Source organism: Hippocampus bargibanti, linkage group LG06 (assembly GCF_051943395.1).
Source record: "Hippocampus bargibanti isolate YZ-2025 linkage group LG06, ASM5194339v1, whole genome shotgun sequence".
Lineage (NCBI taxonomy): Eukaryota > Metazoa > Chordata > Actinopteri > Syngnathiformes > Syngnathidae > Hippocampus > Hippocampus bargibanti.
In genome coordinates this window covers 28,928,234-28,939,388 of record NC_142739.1, presented here as the reverse complement: position 1 = coordinate 28,939,388, position 11,155 = coordinate 28,928,234, and the positions used below count along the sequence as shown (strand labels likewise).

Here is an 11,155-nt window from a genome sequence, read left to right as displayed (position 1 = left end):
TTAAATACACGTTTTTACGCAACACACCAAGGCGTAATTGATTAAAATGAAAAAAAAATAAAATAAAAAGCACCAGTGTGTCACCGAGGTGCTGAACGAGGACGTAGCCGGAGAAGGACGCAGTGTGGGCGGGTAAACGCACCGCCGAGGGAGGGGAGGAGCCGGAGTTGGTGGGGACGCCACCGTAACATTCCCACTCACTTTCTCCTTCTCCACGGACGAGAAAACAAGGGCATTACACACCGAATCCTCTTGGGGATATTTTTTTCACCCCACACCCCTTCTCACCTTCCCCAAACCAACCAGCTCCGTCAACGACCCACCGGGAGATTCGAAACCGGCGACGAGGACGTGTGCTCTGCGTAGAGGCAGCATCTCGAAGGCGGATGCAGCCAGGCTAAAAAAATGAAAAATCATAAAGTAAAAGCATCCCTGCTGCAACCGACACGGTAACGTCACTTCTTATTCATGATCATTAGTGATAGGTCCAACGACACCGAGGCATCGATGCGTGCGCCGAACCTCCAGGGCAAACCCCGTATCGGTGCGCGTACCGCTTTAAGAAAGTCACGTGACCACTCCCGGAACTGACACAGCGGTCGCGCGCGAAACTGTGTTTATAAGGAAGCGCATCTGTCAACACTGTAAACATGGCGCTTCCCTGGTTGGAGAATCTGTCCGACTCGTTGGGTTCTTCCGAACCTGCTGTTCGTCTATTATTGTCAATTTTAGTCGGTAAGTTTTTCGTTTTACCAACTCGGGTTAAAAACACCGCTGGTTGAGAATTAGTTTTGGTTTTATACAAGTATTCTCGCAACTGTTACCATAACGTCTTCCTTGCACTCTTGTGACATTTTCAAACCCAATTTACTGAAGTACAAACGACCCCTGTCTGTTCAGTAGTATTTACCCTTTAATCGTTTTTATAAACACGTCAAACCACAACGTTTGGAATTACCGGTTAATGCAGCTTTTAAAACGACGCTAATGTAATTACAGTAAAGTCTCGTTATATCGATATTCAAGGGAGTCTGAAAATATCGATATAACCGGGACTATCGATATATCCGATATCGATATAACGAGACTTTACTGTATTATAACTTGTGAAGCGCAATTTACTTTTGTCATCTCGTCACTTTGGGACCAAGGTTCGTTTCAAATGAAGTGGCCAAAATGACACTTTCGTCCCGTTTCAGGTGTTCAAGAATCATTTTTTATAAGGTTGCAAGAGCGAAATGCCTTCCAAGGTTAACATTGTGCAACTCTAACAGTAATTTGAAACACTAAGCATTTCCTTCCAACAATTTGGCAACAATTTTCTGATTCTGTCTCTTTCCCCGCAGGATATCCCTTTGTGTTGATCTACCGGCGTTTCTTGTTCCACCAGTCCCCCAACGTTATCCACCTGTTCCACACATTCTCCGGACTGGCCCTCGCCACGTTTAACTTTGGTGAGATTAAAAGCGGGAGGTTGACAAGTTTGTTTTGTAACCCTTGCGGAGGCCTCCAGAAAGGCAGACAAGAATATTTGTTTATTTTCATAATAAGACATTTACAATTCACTGATTTTACTATGAAACGTTGCACCTTGGATATTATGAGGATGCTGAGAATAGAAACGGAGTACAGGAACGAAAAGCCATTTTATACAATACAATACATATTGATTTATATAGCGCTTCAACAACTGCTGAAGCTGCAACAAACCTTCTATTTTATGTATGCGTCGATACAAGTTAAAAATGTTAAAAGCCGTCATTTAAAGATGGCCTCCAAGGTGAGCAAAGTCAAGTTCCAAAGTCTCCTTGGCGGCTTTGATTTTCATATATATATATATATATTGCAATACAGGCGCTCTGCTACTTACGAACATTCGTTCATTAACTAGCTGGCTATCTATCTAGCTATCGAGCTATCTAACTAGCTGTCTATTTGCTGTCTATTAGCTGTCTGACTAGCTAGCTGGCTATCTAGATAGCTATCTTTCGAGCTAACTATTGGCTAGCTGGCTATCTAATTAGCTATATATTAGCTATGTATTAGCTTGCTAGCTAGCTTTTCGATCTATTTGAGTTATTCCGGGTTGAGTGAACGCTGGCGCGTGTGGCTGCCGCTGCTCACCCACAGAAAAATGTATCCTGTGACTGTCAAATGACCTTGAGAGTTTTGAAAGGCACTTATGAATAAAATGTATTATTATTATTATTATTATTATTATTATTATCAACACTGCCTATTACACTTTTTCTTTGACTTTTGCATGACACTTTATATATATATATATATATATATATATATAGATATAGATATAGATGGATGCAGGCTTTTCTGGTTTCAAAAATTAGCATGTATGCTAATGTGTGTAGACCACACACACGCACACACACATAACTTAAAGTGTCCTTGAGAGCTTTGAAAGGCGCTTAAAATGAAATGTATTCTTATTATGATTATTATTATCCCCACTCGCGTCTCTTTTGGTGGATTTTCTCACCTCAGCCTTGAGAAATATCTTCAGGATCGTGAGAGCGCCTAGTAACGCTCTTTTGCATTATTTTTTTTATGTTATTATTTTTTTGCATGCACGATTTTGGACAAACATCTCCACAGGCAGTTCTTGCCGGTTTTCCTGGTGTGTGTTTGGCTCCGCGATGTTGCATTTGGTGTCGTATTTGCATGCAAAACAGTCTCGCTTGAGTGCGACTTGAAAGTGTTTTTTTCCAACAAATTTGGTTATTTGTGGAGGGGGGGGGGGCGTCCTCGGGCTGCTTGCAGTAACCTCATTTGTGGATGAAAATGTGAGTGAAGGGAATTACAATTGTATTTTATGCGAGGCATTGGTGATGGCTGCGGTAACCCCCCCCCCCCCCCCCCCAACCCTGACAGGTTCCCAGATCTATCACTCGGCAGTATGCATCCTTGTGCAGTTCCTGATGCTGAGGCTCATGGGAAGGACGCTCACCGGAATCCTCAGCAGCTTCACTTTTCAAATGGTGAGGCATCTTCATGCATTCTACATTGATAACCCCCCCCCCCCCAATATTTTTTTTCCTCAATACGCCGATAGCTGTTTATCATATTTGCGTGCCAGGAGATGATTTCCTAATCTCTACTTTTCCTCTCAAAAAAATATGAATAATAATAATAATAAAGGGGTATCCCTGGACGTTGGTCCGGTGAGATTTCGAGGGTGAAATTCCTCATTTTCTTGATGTTCCTTTTCCACCCCTTCCCCTTTCAAATTTCCCCATTGTGGGACAAATAAAGGTTTTCTGATTCTGAAATCATCGAGTAAATAAAGCCTTTTTGTAAAGCTTTGTTGCGAAGTATGGTAGCAATGGTGGAATATCATATCCAAATAGCATATCCGCTAAGCCGCTAAATCCGACAAACGCACACCTCGTTCGTGTTTCTCAATTATCTTCTTCTCCTCGACTGTAATTTTGTTTTGTGTCTTCTTCGGCTGAACACGAGCCTGTGGTGGGGTCTTTTTCGGTCCCATAACAACAAAAATATCTGTGAAAAACTCCTTGGAGGCGATCAACGTCCCTCTCTCTCTCTCTCTCTCTCTCTCTCTCTCTCTCTCTCTCTCTCTCTCTCTCTCTCTCTCTCTCTCTCTCTCTCTCTCTCTCTCTCTCTCTCTCTCTCTCTCTCTCTCTCTCTCTGCCCCACTGTATATTGTCCTCACATTTGCATTAACCTACTAGCTTGGCATTTTACATTCTTCCAAACACGTCATGTTTATAGAAATGTTTTTACCCCCCCTTTTTTTCTTTCGCAGTTATACCTGCTGGCAGGCTATTACTACACAGCGACGGAGGAGTACGACATCAAGTGGACGATGCCTCACTGCGTCCTCACGCTCAAACTGATCGGTACACCCCCCTCCCCCTTTGCGTTTTTCAACCGCCGTCTATCAGCGTCTCGATCACGGCCATTTACCGCACGCCGCCGACCCTCCTTGGCTTAAAGGTCACGATGTCATTCACCAGCCGCCCTAACACGATTCCTCACGCCCCTTTTTTTACGCTTTCTGATTCCAGGTTTGGCATTTGATTACTATGACGGCGGGAAAGAACCAGTGAGTTGGTTGATGTCGTTGTTGTTTTTTTTTGTCCTGCTTTTTGTTTTGTCTTCTTTACATGCACTCATCGCCCACTTGCACAGAGACATTCGTTCAGCCATAAATACAAACAAGAGGAGAATATTTTGCAAATGCTCAGCAAAGCAAAAATGGGTAAAAAAAATGTGGATTTCACGCAGCCATTTTGAGATTGCGGGCACTTTTTTCCTTAGGCGCAGCTCAGCGTGCAGCAGAAGAGCGCCGCCCTGCCGCAGGCGCCGGCGCTGCTGGAGGTGCTGGGTTTCTCTTACTTCTACGCCGGTTTTCTGGTGGGGCCGCAGTTCACGCTGCGCAGCTATCAGAAACTGGTGGCGGGGGAACTCAGCGATAGACCCGGAAAGCCTCCAAACAGGTAAAGAAGTCAGCTCAGGCTTTTCGGCGGATGACGTAGCTTCCTTTTCTCATGATCTTTTCTCGTTTCGTTCTTCTAGCGGGGTTCCAGCCATGCAGAGATTCTCGCTGGGTTTTCTCTTTCTGGTCATATTTGCAATTTGTAGTCCTCATTTCCAAGAGAGCTACTTCATGACAGATGAGTATGAGGTGACTATTGCCGTTTGATTGGGGACGTAGGGGGGGTGGCGGTGTCATATTTTTTGTTGTTGTCATTTTTGTGTTTTCTCCGCAGGCTCATCCGTTTTGGTATCGCTGCTTATTCATTATGATTTGGGCAAAAATCATGTTGTATAAATATGTTTGCTGCTGGCTCATAGCGGTAAGTGTGAATGACCATTTTCGTACGACACACATGGTACAGGACAGACATGATTTTTTATTTTTTATTTTATTTTTTTTAATTTTAATTTTAATTTATTAATAGTTTTTGTGGAAATGTGATTGATAGGATGATTTGGGTGTCGTCTAAATTAACATACAAAAATGAACATCCACAGACACACAAATGGTTTTTATTTTATTTACATTTTTATAATGGCTTAATTATTTTATTTCCTTTTTTATTTAATCTAAGTATTTATTGAATGCAATATTTATTTAATCTGAATATGTATTTTATCTAAATATTTATGTATGTATGTATTTAATAATTTGTTATTTAATCTAGGTATTTATGTAATTTAAACATTTAATGAATACAATATTGATTTAATCTGAATATTTATTTGATATAAATGTATATATATATTTATTTATTTCATTTTTTATTTAATTTAAGGATTTATAAAATCTAAATATTGAATGAAATATTTATTTAATTGAATATTAATGTAATATAAATATGTATTCATATATTTAATCTATTCTTTTATGTAATCAAAGTATTTATTTAACATAAATATTTATTGCGTTAGAGCTTTATTTAATCTGAATATTAATTTAATCTAAATTAGTGTATTCATATAATTATTTAGTAAATTATTTCTTTGTTTATGTGTGTCAGAGATGTTCGATCGGACACTGTGGACCAAGGCTCGAACCCAGAAAGATTGTCTTTATTGCTGACAGGAGATGTAGCCATTCATGACTGAATTCTGCAGCCCTCTGCCAACCTATTTTTGAAAGTGTATGCAAATTAAAGTGATACATTAGTAAAACATAGTTTTCTTGATTAGAATACCACACCCCTGAGCGTTCTAAGCGCAAAAAGCTGTAAGCAATCAAACATTGTCTCTTCCATGAACTGATAAATTTGTAACCTGGCTAATGAGCTCTTCCTGTGCAGGAGTTTCAAGTCGTAAATTACTTCGGTGATAAAGGAGTTTCCCCAAGTCCTAAATTCTGTCCAAAGCCAGATCTCCTAGATGAAGATGACAGTTTAACATGCAGTTTGTGTCTGTTAAACTTAGATTGACTTCAGGCCATATGCGCCTTTCGTTTGGTTGGCCAGCTACGCATGAAACTTTAAAATATGATAACTTCTTATCTCTATCAATGTGTTTGTTTGTTTGTTTGTTTGTTTTTTCTGCCCTCTATGCCCCTCGAGATCGACTTTCCCCAGTCCACTTGGCCCGCGATTGGCTTAATGGGCACCGCTGATTTAACAATATATCCATATTTATATTACAAAACTTGATGATGATGACGCGTTTGCAGGAGGGCGCCTGCATCCTGGCCGGGTTGGGCTACAACGGCGTCAGGGAAGGTCAACACCAATGGGACGCTTGCGCCAGCGTCAAGGTTTGGCTCTTCGAGACCACGCCGCTCTTTGGGGGGACCATCGCCTCCTTCAACATCACCACCAACGCCTGGGTCGCCAGGTCGGTGCTTCTTCTGGAAAAAAGAAGTAAACCGAAATGTGAAATGGTGTCCATTTGGTCCCAAAATTGTGTTGGTCCTTCCAGGCATGTGTTCAAGCGACTGAAGTTCTTGGGCAACAAGACGATCTCCCACATGTCCACTTTGTTCTTCTTGACCATATGGCACGGTCTTCACTCGGGATACCTCATGTTCTTCTCCATGGAGTTCTTTATCATCACCGTTGAGCGACAGGTATTGTCATTCTTACCTGACGCCAAAGGTGTAAAAGTCAAAGGCCGGGGGCCAAATATGGCCCGCCGCATCATTTTATTTGGCCCGCGAAAGCAAATCTAGCTTGTGTGAAATTCCATGATGCTTACTAAAGTCCGAACCAAAATTTCATGTTTCCTATATCATAAATAACTATGTAAATACATCACTATGTAAATGTATAAAGAACTATATAAATACATCCAATAATATGTGAATACATAAATAACTATTTAAATAAATAACTATGGAAACAAATATAGAAACAAATATGTAAAATGAGTTAATTGCTAAATAATATGGGTCTGGAGTTATCTGAGCGTGAAATGGGGGCAACAAATATGTAAAATGAGTTGAGTCCTAAATGATATGGGTCTGGAGTTATCTGAGCTTGAAATGGGGGCAACAAATATGTAAAAGGAGTTAATTCCTAAATTATATGGGTCTGGAGTTATCTGAGTTTGAAATGGGGGCAACATATGTAAAAGGTGTTAATTCCTAAATTATATGGGTCTGGAGTTATCTGAGCTTGAAATAGGGGCAACAAATATGTAAAAGGAGTTAATTCCAAAATTATATGGGTCTCGAGTTATCTGAGCTTGAAATGGGGGCAACAAATATGTAAAAGGAGTTAATTCCTAAATTATATGGGTCTGGAGTTATCTGAGTTTGAAATGGGGGCAACACATGTAAACAAATATGTAAAAGGCGTTAATTCCTAAATTATATGGGTCTGGAGTTGTCTGAGCTTGAAATGGGGCAAAAAAATATGTAAACAAATATGTCAAAGGAGTTAATTCCTAAATTAATGGGTCTAGAGTTATCTGAGCTTGAAATGGGGGCAACAAATATGTAAAGAAATATGTAAAAGAGTTAATTCCTAAATTATATGGGTCTGGAGTTATCTTAGCTTGAAATGGGGGCAGCTGTATAAAATGTGATGCAATATTCATTGATATGGCGTTTTAACAACAGCGGATGCTGGAACAGAGCGCAAACATGGAAAAAAAAGGGAAATACCGCCCCCTCGCGGCAATGCAAAAACAGTGCCAGAGGTCTGGCCAGCACAGTACCCAAGTAAGAACAAGCAAAACCCCAACAAATTCAGGAATGGCCCTCGACGTCATATTTTCAATTCCCGAATACTTTTGTGAATGGCAGTCAATGAGTAATTTTTTTGTGCGTTGTAGATGTCAAATGTAGAGGGAATGAACAATTCGTATGGCTTCTCCAAATTCATAACACCTTCCCTCCCTGAGAGGAAACTGTAACTATAACTTGCTGTACGCCATCTTGTTCCCGGAGCAACTGAAGCGTATTGTGTGTTTCTGCTGTGACAGTATCAAGCGTTGGTGCGGGACAGTCCGACGCTGAGTCGTTTGTTGGGGGGGCCACTTTTGCCGATCGTCTACGTCATCCAGCAGATCATCCACTGGGTCTTCATGGGCTACGCGCTGGTGCCCTCCTCCATCTTCTTCTACGACAAATGGCTCAAGGTGCGTTGCGACTCGTGGCCGACATGCAAGGAGGATACAGAGATTCGGACCAAAAGTTGACTTGAGAATAAAAGATAAATAAATAAATAAATAAATTATTTAATAATAATAATAATAATAATAATAAAATACCGAAATACATATGCACACACACACATACACGTGTGCACGCACATACACACACACACACACATACATACATGCTTACATGCTTGCTTACATGCTTACTTACATGCTTACTTACATGCTTACTTACATACGTGCATACGTACATACATGCATACATACTTGCATACATGCATACATACTTACATACATACATACATACATACATTCATGAGTTATATACAGTAAAGTCTCGTTATATCGATATCGGATATATCGATAGTCCCGGTTATATCGATACTATTTCTATGCACGCACGGAGAAAATTACATGCAAACAGGGTCGGATATATCGATAGTCCCGGTTATATCGATATTTTTTCGGACTCCCTTGAATATCGATATAACGAGACTTTACTGTAAATAAATATGTAATTAAACATCTAAATGAATTAATATGTAAATAAATTAATACGTAAGTAAATGAGTAGGTAAACATGTAGATAAATATGTAACTAAGCAGGTAAAATATGTAAATATTTATTTTCATAAATATGTACATGAATTAATATAAAAATGAAGATGTAAATCGACAAATGTGTGAATAAATACATACATATGTAAATAAATGCATATGTAGGTAAATATGTAAATGAACAGGTACAAAGTACGTGAGTACATATGTAAATACATACATAAATACGTAAATATATTTGAAAAAGGGGAGGGGATTCTTGTCAAAAGCTTCCCTGAAAAATAAAATACTAAGATATTATAACGCACATAAAAATATACATAAATATGTATATTTTTGGCCATTTATTTTTGTGTATTTATGTCTTTATTTTATTCATTTATTCATGTTTTTTATTTTTTTATTTTTGTTTATTTATTTCTTTTCTCTATTTAGGATTTAAAAACATTTCATTTCTTTATTTTTATTTATTTTCTGCATTTAGGATTTTTAAAATGTAAACTAGCGGCTACATCTCATTTATGTTTAATTCAGTGGCGCTTTCACGCATGTCACAACTTTTGAGATTGGCTAGCATCATGCTAACACAAAATACTGTAGCATCAGCATAGCAGCTCTGTATGATGCCTGAAGTAACTGATTGAACACAAGCAGTGCAGCAACACAGGTAGACAGACAATCTGGGGGAATGGATGGATCAATTGTACTGATCAGTTTAGAGGTTTTTATGACATCTCGATGAAACTATATTTGTATGATAACCACCTTTGCTTTTTCTGTCGCAGGTGTACTTCTCGGTGTACTTTTGCGGTCACGTCTTCTTCCTCGTCGCCTTTTTAATGGCGCCTCACCTGAGGAAGGCGCTGGTGCCTAAGACGGAACGCAGCCCGAAAAAGCAGGATTGAACCACGGTTCGGTACGCACATTATGTCATGACTAGTTAGCCTGCTAGCGGCTATAAAATATTCAGAAATATTTTTCATTTCATTCACACGGTTGTTTATTTTTAGCTCAAAAAAGTAAAATATTTAAATGTGTCTCTTAAAGCCTTTAAGTGTGTATAGATATATAAATAATATATACATATTTCCATGTGAAAATTTTGTGTATAAAGTATGTTTTTGAAACATTTTGAGTCGAAATGTTTACAGTAAAAAAAAAAAAAAAACGACCATTGTGCCACGCGGGCCGGTCAGGGGCAACTTCACCATTACATTTTTATTTTTAATCTTCTGGAATACAGTGATACCTTGGAATTTTTCGGTTTACAAACGTTAAATTTATTAAAATTTTACCTTGGCATACAAACTGTTTTTCAGGATACACACGGAGCTGCCACAATGAGTGATGTGTCGTTCGCGAACGAGACTGTTCTCATACCACGTGATTGGTCAAGAACGCAGCAGTGAGGGTAGGTGGTTTAAACATTAAAGAGAGAGGCAGACGACAGAGAGAGAGTTTCAACTTCGATAGTGCAAAGGCAGAGTGTAGATTGCAAGGTTAAAATTCCCTTTCTATCAGGCTCCACAAATAACCCGCACAAGCCATCTGTACACTTGATGCAAAAAGCTATCAACCCAGCTAAACAGATCACAATTGATGAGGAACAAGGTAAAATTATCGCAGAGAAAGCACCTACAAGGCATCAATCCTCAAGATGGTGAAAGAAGGCTACGTTCCTCATCACGTGTTTAATGCTGAGGAAACCGGCCATCTACGACCATCACGAAGGTAAATAAAACCCCTTTATACATACAGTACATTTTATTTATTTAATTATAATACCATAGCACATTTATTGTACGTAAAATAAGTTATATTTTGTGTAGTTTTAAGGCTTAGAAAGTAGAAAATTATGTTTTATCGGGGGCTCGGAACAGATTATTCTCATTTTAATGGTTTCTTATGGGAAATACATTTTTGGGATACACACTTTTCACCTTACACACTCTGTGTAAATAAATTTAAATATTTAAATAAATGTCTATATTTTGTTGTTGTCAATGTAATGTGTGCTCATTTTCACGAGCGACTGTACAGACGCAAACACAACACAGTCATGAATGGTTTGTAATTTGTCTGAAAACTTCGTGTAGCACCAAAAAGAGGCAGAAGAGGGCGACAAAGCTCCGTGTAAGGAATTAATCAGCCCAGATACCTCAAAATGGCACAGAATTTTTTAGGTGTATTTTTTTGGCGTGGTGACGGTTATCTTATTATGAAGCAGCTGCTGAGGACTACTTTCTGTGTCACCTGTGCTGCCTCACCTGAGGATGAATCTCATCATCCTCTTTGTCAAGGGTTTTGTGTCAATTTATTTTATGCCTTATTTTTACCAATTATAAAAAATATATATCTCAAAAAATAAGTGGGATGGACCCAATATCATTTTTAAAAAATAATTTTCCAATGCTGAAAAATTAAAAAAAAGTGCTGCATTTCAAAACAGACGTTGTCTTCTTACGCTATGACGTCATTTTGCAGTGTAATG

The 11,155-nt window shown here is 39.0% G+C and overlaps 1 protein-coding gene across 2 annotated transcripts; it reads left to right on the top strand.

Moving 5' to 3' along the window:
* The first annotated feature begins 210 nt into the window (after positions 1 to 210).
* On the top strand, positions 211 to 10,668 carry LOC148897128 (lysophospholipid acyltransferase 5-like). 2 transcript variants are annotated; one of them, XM_088998686.1, is made up of 13 exons: positions 211 to 449; positions 1,347 to 1,454; positions 2,890 to 2,996; positions 3,785 to 3,878; positions 4,047 to 4,084; positions 4,300 to 4,478; positions 4,558 to 4,666; positions 4,752 to 4,838; positions 6,176 to 6,339; positions 6,424 to 6,571; positions 7,930 to 8,085; positions 9,450 to 9,580; positions 9,984 to 10,668. In XM_088998686.1, the coding sequence occupies exons 3-12, from the start codon at positions 2,937 to 2,939 to the stop codon at positions 9,567 to 9,569; spliced, it is 1,155 nt and encodes a 384-aa protein (XP_088854812.1). In that variant the 5' UTR covers positions 211 to 449; positions 1,347 to 1,454; positions 2,890 to 2,936; the 3' UTR covers positions 9,570 to 9,580; positions 9,984 to 10,668. The 2 variants fall into 2 exon arrangements, with proteins under 2 accessions (XP_088854812.1, XP_088854811.1); XM_088998685.1 differs by lacking the exon at positions 211 to 449 and adding an exon at positions 641 to 735.
* The last annotated feature ends 487 nt before the right edge of the window (positions 10,669 to 11,155 follow it).